Source organism: Rattus rattus, chromosome 6 (genome assembly GCF_011064425.1).
Source record: "Rattus rattus isolate New Zealand chromosome 6, Rrattus_CSIRO_v1, whole genome shotgun sequence".
Classification (NCBI taxonomy): domain Eukaryota; kingdom Metazoa; phylum Chordata; class Mammalia; order Rodentia; family Muridae; genus Rattus; species Rattus rattus.
In genome coordinates, this window is record NC_046159.1 from 145,882,391 (window position 1) to 145,897,631 (window position 15,241).

General features: G+C 37.9%; 1 protein-coding gene across 1 annotated transcript in view; it reads left to right on the plus strand.

Moving 5' to 3' along the window:
• Window positions 1-15,241, plus strand: part of Cacna2d1 (calcium voltage-gated channel auxiliary subunit alpha2delta 1) — a 530,523-nt gene that overhangs the window by 458,285 nt on the left and 56,997 nt on the right. Inside the window, exons 11-14 of the mRNA XM_032907054.1 lie at window positions 2,737-2,895; window positions 4,550-4,654; window positions 14,044-14,122; window positions 14,925-14,974. Of these exons, the coding sequence (XP_032762945.1) occupies window positions 2,737-2,895; window positions 4,550-4,654; window positions 14,044-14,122; window positions 14,925-14,974 (393 nt within the window). The remainder of the gene's footprint in view (window positions 1-2,736; window positions 2,896-4,549; window positions 4,655-14,043; window positions 14,123-14,924; window positions 14,975-15,241) is intronic.

Here is a 15,241-nt window from a genome sequence, read left to right on the forward strand (position 1 = left end):
TCTCAAATATTACAAAAATTATTCTGCATTTGGCATAAAACTTTGCACCCACCTAACATCTGACACAGTGAATTCCCACTCACTGCCATATCTCTAACCCCAGCTGCTCCTCTGACCTGGTGTCACTGGTCTTCATGTACTACAAAGCTGAACTCTTCTTCGAGCCCCTGAACCACTCTCTACAGTCCAAATCCAGTACTCCACACATGTTCTCTATGCCTGGAATATTCTTTTTCATGCTCTTCACTAACATTTCTTTGAAATATATGCCCCATGGAAATGTCATTTCTCAAGAGAATTTCTTCCACCGTTCACTTTCCAAATTAAAACCTCTTCTCACAGTGTTGTGCCCCAGTGCATGATATTCTGTGCTTCAGTGAGCTAGGCGCAATTCATTATGGTATATTAAGAAGCAGTTTGGAATAACTGAAGGAACAGTTAACTTGAGTGCTGACTCTCAGCACTTACTAGCTATATGTCCAGGCACAAGCTATTTAAAAATAGATTTTTTTTACACAGTATATTATGATTATAACCCCCCTGCCAGTGCCTCCTAATTCTTCCCCTTGTCCCTTCTCATTCAGGTCTATACTCTTTCTGTCTCTCATTAGAAAATAAACCAGCCTCTAAGGAGTTATAAAAATGAATTAAAGTAAAATTAAACATTTTAAAGAAGTCAAAACAAATAGAAGAATAAGAACCAAATAAACACATTATGGGCACAGAGAGGCAAACATTCCTGCAGACAGGAATCCCATAAAAACACAAGACCAGAAGCCATATAGTAGTAGTAGTAGGAGGAGTAGTAGTTGTAGTAGTAGTAGCAGCAGCAGCAGTAGTAGTAAGAGGAGGAGGAGAAAGAGAAGGAGGAGGAAGAGGAGGGGGTAGGGGAAGGAGGGGGAGGTGCAGGAGGAAAAAGTGAGGGGAAAGAGGGAGGAGGAGAAGAAGGAGGAGGAGGAAGAAGAAGAAGAAGAAGAAGAAGAAGAAGAAGAAGAAGAAGAAGAAGAAGAAGAAGAAGAAGAAGAAGAAGAAGAAGAAGAAGAAGAAGAAGAAGAAATAGTGCATACCCTGACATAATATTGCAAGACAAACTCCCAGGATGCTGTTGTTTGTTCTGTGTTGGCTATCTACTTCTAGTCATGTGGTCTACCCTTTGTTTGTCTCCCCAGTGAGACTCCCTTGGTTAAAACTTTTTTTCCCATTTGGGACTGGCTGTCAATCAGAGACAGCTTCCGTGTTAGAGATGAGGCTGTGTTCACGTCTCCTTTTACCTTTAGGACCCCATTTTATATAGGCCCAGGTAGGCTCTATGCATACTGCCACAGTCTCTGTGAGTACATTGGAGTGCTGTTCCTGCTCTGTTTAGAAGGCCTTGTTTTCTTGTGTTTTCTACTGCCTCTGGCTCTTAAACTTTTTTTGAATCCCTGAATCCTGAATGGAGAAAGACATCCCATTTAAGGCTGAGTATTCCAAGGTTTCTCACTCTCTGCACATTTTTGGGACAAGTTATCTAATTTCTGCCCATGAGTTTTCTCAAGGATCACATGAGGACAGTATTAATGCCTATCTTGTAGGGCATTTGCAAAGAGGAAGTTGTTACTATTTTAGCTCATCATAAACACTTTATAAGCATTTGTTTACAAGTATGTGGTACATGTGTGACTTTGCTGTGTGAAAATTGCTTTATGTCTGAATGCATGGTTATGTGTTGTGATTCTTAATTGTTATGAAATGTTTACTTAACAGATGAACATTGTACTGCATTTTATAATTATATTTAGAATGATAATAGCATTCTATAGTTATTTATTTATATGATGCATAACCTACCCATTAGAATTATTGAACTATGCTTTTTGATCTGAGAATATCCCTTGACAATGTAATGTCTGTCTGGTCCCCTAACTTCTCTCAAGACAATTCATTGCTTTCATTTGTCACATCTCTGGACTCCAGTGTCATGGCGATCCTACTCAAATTACAGATTTAGTGACCAATGGGACAATTCCTCTCACCTTAGAATGCTGGATTGTATGGTAGCCTTCAATTGGTTATTGTTTGGAAACACTGAGTGCTCTGTTTGAATGCTTTCCATAGAGTTTGAAAACTTCCCCTGTTGATAATGTTACTCAGTTCTACACCAGCATCCCTGGACCTACACTTTGTACTCTCATCATCCACCCAACTTATCATGGTCCATTTTGCCTTCATGACTTTCCGGTATCCTATTTGTGTGATCTCTGAAGAGTAATAGCCCTAAAGGGCTTTCTCTGCTCTCAGTTCTCTTAGAGGGCTTCCTGTGTTTAGTTCCCAAAGAAAGGCTGTGTAATTTCAAAATCATATCTGTTCTTATTGTCTGTTATGTACATCCTTTTTCTAAGGAGCCCTTTCTGGTGAGCGACAGTTAAAAAATTACTACTTTCTCTCTGTGTCTCGAGCAAGCAAATCATTTCTCGTTTCTGAATATGTGAGAATTGGAAGGGCCCTCACACAAACCAAACCACAAAACTGCAAACAGGTGAAATTTTTTACAGGGTTTAAAAAGCAGACGGCTCAGGATTATAGTAGGAAAAACCCACATTTGGTCCGTAGCACACCTTTGTTACTTAGGATTTTATTTTTCTTTTCAAAGGGAAACTCTGCAAACCGGCTTGAGATGCACGCAGTTGAGATCTAGTGGAAACTGCACCACTGATTTTGCTGTAAATTTGTATATTTGCTTTTCGCTCTTTGCAGTTTAACAGCAACGCTCAGGATGTGAGCTGTTTCCAGCACCTGGTTCAGGCGAATGTAAGGAACAAGAAGGTGCTGAAGGATGCGGTGAATAACATCACAGCGAAGGGGATAACAGATTACAAGAAAGGCTTTAGCTTCGCGTTTGAACAGCTGCTTAACGTAAGCATCAATAGGCAATTTTGTTTTGTCTGTTTTTTAGACATTCTTATAAAGATCCCTGACCACCGTTGAAATTTATTGACAGGTTACGTTCAACGAGCTGTGGTTGAGGTGGCAGATGCGTTAGTTAGTCAAGACTTGGGGTACTGTTGCTTCATTAGAAGCTTTTACTGCCAGTGTCCTTATGGGCTTGTCCATGTGCTAAGATAATGTGAAGCAGGATCTTGTTACTAATATAGGAAATGTCTTCATTCATTGTTGTCCCAAGAAGATGGGCCTTACCTCCCTTGAGAAGTAAGAGTATCAGCCTTCGGTAGGCTAGAGCGATACAAAATAACTATTGATTAGATGATTGATCATTCAAAGGCTGAGGCTGATGACCTCAATGACAGGAGGTTCTCCAGGACTTTAGCAGATTGCCTGCCTACTTGAATTGTATCAAACCACACAGTGATATTTGAGGTCATGGATGGAAGAACATAATATATATTTTCTCACCAACTTTATAGGGATTTCATGTTTAAGTGGTAGCACTTTGAATGGCTAATTGAAACGAAATCTATGCTTAGAATTAACTTATTACTCTGCTTTAGTAGGCCTTTAGAAAATTTTAAATTACATGGTAGGCTCCTCTCATACTGCTTTTAGATAGGCTTAAGCAAGGAGGTTGACATTTCCAAAGAAGTTGAGCATCCAGAAGTTGGTGCAATTCATTTTTCTTATCATTTAAGCAAACACATTCCATAACAGCGGAAAAGCTGAGATTACAATTTGATACCTCCAAGAAGTCCAAGTCACTAAATTAATTGTTCGTTTTAATGGCCCTTTGATGCTAACTCATTATTTTATGCTCAGTTCTTTGCAAGACCTTAAAGGTTAGGAGGATTTATTGCGGGAAGTGAGTCTTGCAGGATTAGAATCCATGTGGCAGGTCACGAGAGGACAGAGATGGGGATGGATGCTCAGGGAGTAGATCGCAACCTTTTTTTTTTTTTTTTTGGAAGCTCTGAGGAGCACTGTGTGAAGGACTACTCAGTAATCTTGTCGTCTTCGAAATGTAAGGTGAAGGAGGAGAGAACAGAGGAAAGAACAGAGAGAAGCAGGGTTGTCTGGAAATAGATTGAAAAGTTAACATGCAAAGTATGAATAAAGTTGTTCTTTGCTTCTGCTGTAAAATTATAAAAGTCAGTAGAATAAACACTTACTCATACAAAGCCCAAACACTAATCAGTTCCAGGGATATTGTTATGAGCAAGATGCTGTCTGAACACCACAGGCTCTTACGTGTATGGGAGTTGTTTCCTATGGGAAAAACTAACACCAAACAAACAAAATGCTGAGGGTTACCAAATTAAAAATGTATTATAAAGAAAATATAATCTGGAACATGTTACAGTTTAAAACATCTAAGTCTAGGAAGGCGTTGCTGATGGGGTGACATTTGATGGAGGGTTTAAAGGAGAGGAGGTGGTGAGATCTTTGGCTAGCTAGATAATAAGGACTACTCCTGGCCTGATCATCAAACCTGTTTTTAGAATGTACTACTGAACAGACTCTTTATATGCTGGGCAAAATACGTGTATGATTTTTTCTTATCTGTTTTCTTTTCCTAACTTTTCTTCTGAATAATTTACATATATATTTTTTTTAATAGTATAATGTTTCCAGAGCCAATTGTAATAAGATCATCATGTTATTCACGGATGGAGGAGAAGAGAGAGCCCAGGAGATATTTGCCAAGTACAATAAAGACAAAAAAGTGAGTGTTACTTTTTAATATTTTAACTTTAATATGTAACTAGTTTTCAGAAACATGCTCAGTGGTGGTGAAGAGAATGTTACTTGAAGTTATAAAATCATATTACTGGTGAAATAAAACTTTTTTTCAGGTAACCAACCATAAAGCCACAAGTATATTAGTCATATATTATAGATTTATAGGTTCAACCTGATTCTTATGTTATCAAAAGAGAGAAACAAGAAGAGTGTGAGAGATGTCTCCTAGTCATTGAAACTGATAGGAAGATTCGATATTCTCAACGCACCAAGAAATATTTACAGTGATTTCTTTTTTAAACGTGAAAATAATTTACACCAGCAAAAAGATGAATCCTGCTTGAAAATGTGCTCAGTGGATGGTTTAAGATAAATGCTTTGAATGTTATAATAATTTAAAGAAGGCTATATCCCAGAAGCCTATGAAGATCAGGGTTTTACATTTGGAATATGTTCTTTTTTAGGTTTGCAGCACTTCCGGGGCAATGCAGGGCAGTTACAGGGTCATGCTGTGGAGAGAGTGTTACTATATCACTACAACCTCCTGATTCTAATTGCTCACCTAGGAGTCTTATCAAGAGTTCTCATCTGTTTCTTACTGATTCTCAACCCATTTTCCTAAAATGCTAAATGATTATCTTAAAAGTCATGGGGAAATATTCAACATCTGTCTTGTGCTTTAAATTTATAAATTTATCCTAATAAAAAGCACATCTATCTTCTGTGTGTGTGTGTGTGCCCGCGCTTGTGTGTGTGCTTGTGTGTGTGCGTGCGCGTGCGTGCGTGCGTGCGTGCGTGCGTGTGTGTGTGTGTGTGACCGACCATCCCTGGCTTTTGTTTTCTTTCTGAATGACAGTTTTACTTTTGGGGAAAATCTGGCTCAGCAATAGCTCCAGTGGATGGTTTAATGGCATTTGAGGCAATACATACATTTTTACATACATTAAAGAGAAGATCGCCACATGGCCATTGATGGTTGCAGAGAGAGAGAGAGAGAGAGAGAGAGAGAGAGAGAGAGAGAGAGAATATGAATCAGACTTTTACACCCAGGTATGAACCCTGGAGAGGTTACCTGACCCCGAGAGGTCAATGCTAATCACAAAGAGCAGGGTCAAATTTCTTCAGCTGGTAGTATTTATAAATGTATGTGTGTGACAATTATAATTAATGGATTAGAACACATGAGTTTTAGAAGGAAAGGGAGCCACACAGACAGGATGATTTGGAGAGAGGAAAGGTGATGCAGATGGATGTAAATACAGGGTTCACATATAAGATGGATATAAATACAGGGCTCATATATGAAATTCATACTGATCACAGTACTACTCTAAGTGTAGGCTATAGGGACCAGCTAGTCATCCTTTGGCAAATAGACAAGTAAACCATAAACCGTGCCACACTTATGCTAGGAAATGCTAATTATCCTCAACAAAAGGGACTTATGTAGTATGTGACATATTTGAATGTAGATAGCATGCTCAGTGAAATAACCTCTTCATACACACGCATGCAAATAAATGAATATCCCACATGCAAGAACTATCAGCATAGTCATGTTCACAGGATCATGAAGTTGTCAGAGACTGAGAGAGAAAGACAGATAATCATCTTATTTTCAATCTGTGCACACACAGTTTCAGTTTTGCAAGATGACTCCAGGGAGCTGTCTTATGGTGTAGTAACTGTAAAAAAATATGACTTTGTTTTAGATGCTTTTTTCTTACTCCTTTTATGTTTTGAAATTATAATATAATCATACCTTTCCCCCCTTTTCCTTTCCTCAGGATACATTATAGAATAGGGGGTGCAAAGACTGTCAGAGCCAGTAGATCAAGGAACTTACTGTAAGATTGTGTCTTCAAGTAATGTCAGAAGTTACATCCATAAAGTCTCACTAACAGGTCGGCCTAAACATGAGCTGATATATGTCTCCTTAAATATATGCTAAGGGTATATCTCATACAGTGTGTTTTTACCACAACAATATAAAACTTAAATACACACACACACACACACACACACACACACACATAAATTATAAGAGCTTAAAAAAACTCTACTATCTTCATTGCACTTTTCCCTCCAAGAACTTGTGGCGTGCACAGGCCCAGTGAATGCTTTGCTTATATTTAGTTTTCATCTAGAAGACTCAAAACCCCTTCACAGCAGCCCAGGTAGGTGTGATAAGATGTCTGGGCAGCTGATGAATTAGCCCGTGGATACACAGCACACTTTAATGAAGCCAAAAGCTTTGAGAATTAGAACAGAATGTTTGGGTTCTTTTTCTGGAATGCACTACTCTTGGGAATCAATCTACCTGATTAGAGATAGGCGGAGATTTAAAACCGAATCCATGTTAATCTCCTGGAACAGCTGTTCCAAGTTAAAGCACACTCACTTTCTAATCTTTACCTGAGGCAGGGGCAGTCCTTAGGGCTCACCCATGTGTCTGAGACCTCCTTAAACATGATGCCAAAACTAAAATGAGCTCCATCAACAAGAACAAACAAATGAGTAAAGGAAAGTCAAACCAGACTTACAGTTGAAAGATAATTCCCAGGGCTTGTAAAATCAAACGTGTTTGCGTTTCTGTAGGATGGCAACGATTGCTTGTGAGCAGTGCATACTCCCCCGCTAAGTAGAAAATGCTTCTCTCCCACTTGACTTAATTTTCAGAAATTAAGTTTTAAAAGAAGGCAGGCAAAGTTATTCTAATGAATATTTTAAATTATCTGCAAAAAATAAAAATGTGAGTGTGAAATATTTTTCAAACTAAAAAAATATTCAGCTACTGTCAGAATCACTTAATAATATCCAGTGCTGTAAAAATGTTTAGAGCTTTACTTTTAAATATGATGAACTCTTTCCCATATTGCCAAGTAGAAAGGCAGTCTCTGTTGTCTGCAAAAGTGTACAGCAAGTCACAAATGACCAAATGTGCATAATAAAATATCCAGTGACTGTCCTCCTTATTCATCAGAAAAATGTTTAGAAGTCTTTACTTTAAAAATATGATGAACTTTATTTTGGATACTTTTGCACTTTCAATCATTTCAGAGTTAAATTGAATAAAACCCACACAAGTTTATAAATCCTAAAAAAGAACAGATACAGCTGAAACAATGCAGTTGACTTATCCTGCAAAGAAGGTGAAGGTGGAGCTGTAAAGAATTGGGGTCACAATTATATTGTGTCAACCCCATATCTTTCAGAAGAGAATGGGATCTCAATGGAGGAGGAGAAGGATGACCACTTGTGGAAGGAAGATGGAGCTGAAACAATATTATAGTGGCCTGGAGAAACCATGTTATAATCTCAGATCTCAGAGATCTGTGGTGGGGAATAGAGCAATTCCTCATGTACCTTCCTTGAAGGTAGGGGTAGTGATTTGTTTTGATGGTACTTTTTACCTTCATCCTTTTAACATCCCATTAGTGATGAAAAGGTACTTGTCATTATCCTAGGCACACAGTTTGTATTCATTTTATTGTTGTGTTTTTTTGCAACTTAGCCCTTATTTAGGACTGAGTCCTCCTTTAAATCAATAACATGAAAGTGATTCATAATATATGTCTATGTGGTATATAGATAGCATTAACTCCTTAACACTGAAGTCCGCTGTTGTGTAGAATAAATAGATGTCCACTAGGAGGAATAGTACTTGCATCATCTAAAATAAAGGTGTTGGGGGAAGTAGAGAAGAGGGACAATTGGAAGGAAGATCAGCCATGTGGCCTGGAGAAACCACCAGTTATAAGGTCTCAGAGCTGGGGAATGAGTAGTGTAGTGGTAGAAAATCTAGGCACACAGTTTGTATTCATTTTATTGTTGTGTTTTCTTTGCAACAGCTTATTTAGGTTGGAGAAGTTACTGCATAATATATGTCTATGTGGTATATAGATAGCATTAACTCCTTAACACTGAAGTCCGCTGTTGTGTAGAATAAATAGATGTCCACACTTGCTCATCTATAAAGGTGTTATTTTCAGCCATTTCAGGTTCCTGATATAGGAAAGGCTTATGACCTGACACAGAAAGTAAATTATTAGACTGTCTACAGTGTTCTAAGCTAATGGTGTAGTCACCACCATCTTTAGTACTACGGCTAAGACTTACATAGGTTTTGGTTTCTATATGTTGTAAAGACTTCACATTTAGCATTTTATTTACAGTTGGAAAACTCACATGATCAAAGTAGCATCCCCATTATCTTTGTTGCCACATTGTTGAAATACAAAAGCCAAAATAAGAGGCATTAAAAAATTGTTGAAAGTCAGATCCATGATAAGAGTCAAGACCTTAAATTATCTGTAGTGTACATTTGACAGTATCATACAGTCTGTTCCTGGCTGGTCATCTGTCAGTGCCTCTTTTCTAGCCAGCCTTGAGGCTAATCACTTGCCCACACTGGAGCCTCCCTTCTACACAGACAACCTGACATCCCTGTCAGCAAGGATGCTCCTTGTGTTGATAGCCAAGCTGTAGTCAAGATTCATCATCAAAGCTGTGCAGGCTACACATACCTTTCAGATCCTAGAGTTTTAGGAAATAAATGAACTGTGAACATGAATTTATACTTTTCTTTATGGCCTTCTATTATAGAACTAGAAATGTGGGCTGTTTAAAGGCCCTGTATTTAAATATGTGTGTGACTTGTGGAAACTACTATAGCATGTTTTCCTAAGGGTCTTCAATCTAGTCCAGTATTTTGATAGGCTTAATCCCAAATGTCCTAGTTTAGTTCCCAGAGTGGACTTGTAAAACCCATCTCTGACATCACTTTTCTCACATATATGAATAGCTGATGTTTTTTTATTTTAGTTTTACTGGCTTCCTTCCTTCATAGATTCATTCCCATTACTCTTTGGAGACTTGCCCATTGTAAATTGAACTTGAACTCTGGGTAACTGATAATTGTTGAGGTGACAGTTCCCAGTGACTGGGTTCTGCTGGGAAACAAATTCATATGGTCTAAAAAACGCTGCCCCTGTGGGTTTAGAGAACTCTTAATTGAAGAAAAGTATTTTAGATTTCAACAAACAGGGCAGACAATTTTATAAAATCATTTAGCAGAATTGAGAACTTTGGAACAAAGTTATGAAGTGGTGGTATATACTTTATTATATATTTTCTATTTTTCACAGTGCTCAAGATTGAACCCAAGCTCTCTTACATACCAGGCAAACACTATACCATTGAGCTCATCTTTTATTTAAAAAGCTAAGTTTGCTGCTTTCTCGAATCACATATTCTAGGTGCAATCAGTTATGACTTATTGGAATTATAATACTCTTATTAAGGAAATCAAATTTTAAATTTTGATTTCTTTTTTATCATATAAGCGCACATATGACAGGTAGACATGTGAGTCATGGCATACAGCATATAGAGAGCATACAGAGAGCAGAGGACAAATCTGTAAAGTCAATTCTCCTTTTCTGACTCTGCATGAGTTCCAGGGGCTCCATTTCCCAGGATGGTTAACAGGGATGCAAACCGTTTCACTTGCTAAGCCATGCCACCTTCCCGAAGATAGATGAGATTTCTAAACAACTGAGGCAAAATACAGAAATTTACAAATAGTAAAGCCCAATTTGAGCTTGCTTAATCTAACATTTCTTACATTGATACTCCTTTGCCTACTACCTATGTCTGAGTCAAGAGTGATGCAAATAAATTAAAGATTCTTATTTTTGCTTGAAGTTCTTATTGAACTAGAGAGAATCTATGCAATGAAAAATAAAAATGATATTAATTTAGCCTGATAGAAAAGACACGAATTACAAAACACGTGACGCAAACCAGTGTCCGTTAGCTCTGCTCTTCCCACATTTTGCTAAACTGATGTATATGGAAAACTAACAGAAATCTTGGCGTTTAGGCACTCACTCAGCTCTGCACTCTGTCTCACTGTAACCAGTCTTCACTCTTATATGAAACTCTACAATAGATGTTACCGTGTACAAATTCAGAACTGTTGTTTAACTCGGATTTCATTCTACGCCATTTTCTCAGATCAATTTGGGACTCCAGCATGACAAATCTCTGTCACGCCATTGATGACTCTCTAGGTCTGCAGTGTTGGCCCAATAAGAAAGATTTGGGTAGCATTGGTTGAGGAACATTTAAGTGATCTTCTAAGTAGGTTTTACTTTGGAAATTCCCACTGTGCATCTGCTAATTATACGGAGTGACCATATGGTTATAAATGCTCTCCTAGCGTGAGTCAAAGAAAAGCTGAGCTGACATAATATAGGCCCAGTAGAATGGGGTGAATTTGTCTGAAGGTTCAGATGAAGCCTTTAACTTCTGACTATGTATCCAGAAGTTCAGTTGTTTTCTGTGTACCCGTATTTGTTTTTTATAGAGTTTATGCAATACACACTGGAATATATACAGGCTTTGGTGGGGATCATTTGCCTTGGAATTTGCATTGTTAATCTTTCAGACACTCACTTCATGTCTCAAGAATCACAAATTTAAAGAGGTGGAAACCATGCATACAAGTAACATACTGACTTAGCAGGCTATAGAGAGGAACATATGTATGTACATAGATACAAACATTTTCTATATTTCAGTATAAGAATATATGCATCTATTTACAAAAGAAGCCATGAATTTGAAGGAGAGAGGGGCTGGGGTCTATGGGGTGGCTTGGAGGGAGAAAAAGGAAGGGAGAAATGTTGTAATTATTATCTCAAAAAAGTGTAGAAAATGTAAGTGGGGCTAGCAGTACGCTCAGTTCGGACCGCTCCACATTTCAGAGTTAGTTCATAGATGGCCCCACTGGGTGGCAGCAACACAGTAGAGGAAGCAAGAGTCCAGCCTGAAATTCTGACTAGCTGCCGGTGTACGCGGAGATCACCATTGTTACCACTGGGTGCTATAATGTGTCACGTCTAGCATTCATAAAATCAGAATTCTCCTGACATAATTAGGGAAAATATATTTTAAAAACAACAAATCCCGCAATGGTTTTGCACGGCAAGGTATCTTATGGAAAACAGTTTGACCTCGGAATGCAATAATTTTTAGATTGATGTTTCATTGTAATGTGAATGAAGCCTGTGTAACAGACTAAGTTTTGAGTGGCAAAGTTTTTCCCAATTAAGTATGTAAGTTTAAAAATCATAAGACGATTGTCTTGTTGATATACATATACTGTGCATTTTATCTCCATTAAATTAAAAAATAAGCATTTTAGATATAATAGACTTTATAAATACTGTAATGATAAACCAGCCTCATACATTATTCAGAAGTTGAATTTGTAATTTTCGACATTTTAATAACCACTGAAAGTATTCTGGAAAAAAAATGGCACTACTGTATATTTTTGCAGCTAGAAAAACAACTGAAAAAGAGGTTGTAGACACTTAATATTTATAATATGCAAATCACACAACTATTAATGCAGCTTCCATTCAAGTCAGCAAGTGCCAGGTTAAACAAGGAAAATTGAGGCAAAGTGGAGCTTAGAGTGCTTTCAAATGATGAACTGTGACAGAACGCACTCCTCCACACCCCGCTCGGATCCCCAAGTCCTCTGTTCTGCTCCAGGAGCTCTGCAAGGAAGTCAGGTGAACTCTCAGTATTAAAACAAATAAGGCAAAACGTCGTTCTGCTCTATTGTTTTTTTAAAAGTTAATTGCTTATTTGCACTACTTGAATGATAACATCAGTCAAAATAATCAGGCAATGTGGGTTAAGTATAGTCCCCCTGTTATTAGAAATATAATTCACTTGCACTGAGCAGTATCTTATGGAAAGTATTTTCCCATAATTGTGTTGTAGTAACAAGAACTAGAGACAGCTGTGCTTTAATCGAATCTGTGAGGCATGCCTTCTAACACTATGAAGGACATGCCCAAGTGCAGATTCCTTAGGGTACAGCTGTTAACTGCATTACTACATAGGGTGGTCAGCCTTACAAAAATATTTCCCTTAGAATTAAATCAACTGAGTAGGTAGTAATATTTTTGAAATATATGGACAGCCCCCTAAATGACCCAGTTGGAAATGTAAAGAAACCAAAGTACTGGGTTTTGGTTTTCTTTCTTTTTTGGGGGGGCGGAGGGGACTGGGATCAGGCAAGAGAAGGAGAAGGCACTAGTCTCTTGTAGGCCTTATCATTATCTGTATAATTTTTAAGTGACTAAAATTCAGATGCAAGCCAGGAATCACCTTGAAACGGAGGCAGCACTTGAAGACTTGAAACTGAGACAGGAGCACTGCAAGTTTGAGAACTAGGTCATGCAGCATGGCTCTGGCTCTAAATGAACAGAGCAAACAGGGGTGTCCGCCATGGATCTCCAGGCACTGCTAACTGAAGCAAACCTAGATGACTCAAACCGTGGCTCAGATAAAAGCATGTTTTTTGCAGCAGAGTGTTATAACATTGGTGGCCTACACCAATAGGAAGAAGAAAAGTGTGAAAATTAAGTATTTTGAGATTTGGGCTCAAGAAGCTTGTGCCAAACAAAACAAGAAAGAAACTGTCAGAGCTGAGGGGATGGCTCCCTTTCGGTCATGTCTCAAGCTCAAACATGGGGATCTGAGTTCAGACGCCTAGTGGCCACTTAAAAACCAGTGGATGACAGAAACCTGCAAGTAACCCCAGAGCTAAAGAGGAGGGAAGGATTTCTTTTTTTTTTTTTTTTTCTTGGAGCTGGGGACCGAACTCAGGGCCTTGCGCTTGCCAGGCAAGCGCTCTACCACTGAGCTAAATCCCCAACCCCGAGGGAAGGATTTCTTGTGGGGCTCCGTAGGCAAGTCTAGTCAATCAGTGAATCCCCTCCAAAATGAAGGTGGAGAACTGAGGAAGACACTTGATGCCCACCTCTGGCCTCCACATGTGCACACAGGGGCATGGTCCACCCTGCCACCATGCACACACAATGGCCACCCCATATGGCTATGAGAGAAACAAAACAAAGAGCCGTTGTTTACATCAGCCATCTTTTCCCGTAAATAAGTGACAGGAAGTCATAGTCTCAGATTATCTCAAAACATGCATCGCCCTCCGCCTGTGTGATAGAGAAATGTTTTTCCTGTGAATGGCAGGCGGGTGCTATGTTTAACCTGGTGGAAATGGAGGTGAGTTGCCCGTGAAGGAAGAACGATCAAAGGAGAACCATCACTGTCCCGGCACCGAGCATGGAGACTCGATGCATGAGGGACAGCACTGCTAAAACCACTGGACACTGGGAATCTGTGTTCAGGATACGATTTCCTTTAAGTTCCTCCTCATGTCCTTTACCGACTTCAATGTGTGTCTCGTTTTATTGAGCTTTTCATTGCTTCTGCTTCAGCAATTTGGTTGGCTGCTCAGTTGAATTTACTCCCCATTTGTTTCACCTTTCTTAGGTCCGCGTGTTTACATTTTCTGTTGGTCAACATAATTATGACAGAGGGCCTATTCAGTGGATGGCTTGTGAAAACAAAGGTAAGGACATGAAACTCTGGAGCATGTTTCCTTAGAAGATAAAATACTTTGAAAACTATTGCTGTGTCTTTACTCATGTTGAATATAATGTAAAGTAGGAACTTTAAAAGGTATATAATGAGAATTAGATTCGGAAATCGCTTTCTCAAGAAAAGAACACAGGTCCAACTCTGAGATTGACACTGCGTTAGAATAGACTCGAAGATCCGATCCTAATATTGTGAACTGGTGAAAGGGGATTGATACTTAATGATTTGTGTATTTTTTTTCCTTTGACTGACTGAATTACTCTTTTTGAAAACCATCTCATACTTTCCTCAATATTCAAATTTTATGCCGTGAACTATTTTCTTTGTATTCAGAAGAAAGGAAATCTTTTGAAGAATAAACTGATTATTTTACAGCAGAATTAAAAAAAACCTGAATACGTATTAAAACTTGTATTTTAGGAAATGTATACATGTAATAATTATGTATCTATCTGTACCTTTAATACTTTATCTAGCGAAAATACTTTAATAGCTGTAGTTTCCTTACTGTTTTGTAGAGGATAGCAGTTAATTAATACTACCTAGAAATATAGTAAATCTTATCATAAATTCTCTAAAGTTATGACAATATTCATTACTCAATATCCTGAATTTAACAGTTATATATATACATTTTAATATAAATACTTTATATTATTTATTTATGTGCTCAGGTTAGAATGAAAGTTACCTTCCCCCCTTTAAGAAACATAAGACTATTTTTGTGGGTCTATATTGTAAGTGTAATATTTATAACTATATATGCATTTCAGGTTATTATTATGAGATTCCCTCTATTGGTGCAATAAGAATCAATACTCAGGTATGGTTATTTAAAATTTTCATAATTCTTTCAAAGCTTAAGATTACTTTCCTGGAATTAAAAAGATATGTCCCTGGTTTAAATGAGTTTGATTTAAAGAAAATAGGTAAAGCTAGAAAAAGGATTTATGTAATTTACATTTGTATACAACACTGGCTAATATACTTATTGGTTTTATATCTTTAAATATTTAAAACCCAGGTAAATACATATATAAAATAGATTGTTATTCTTTGGCTTTCAAAAGGTGAGAGAAAATAGATAAAA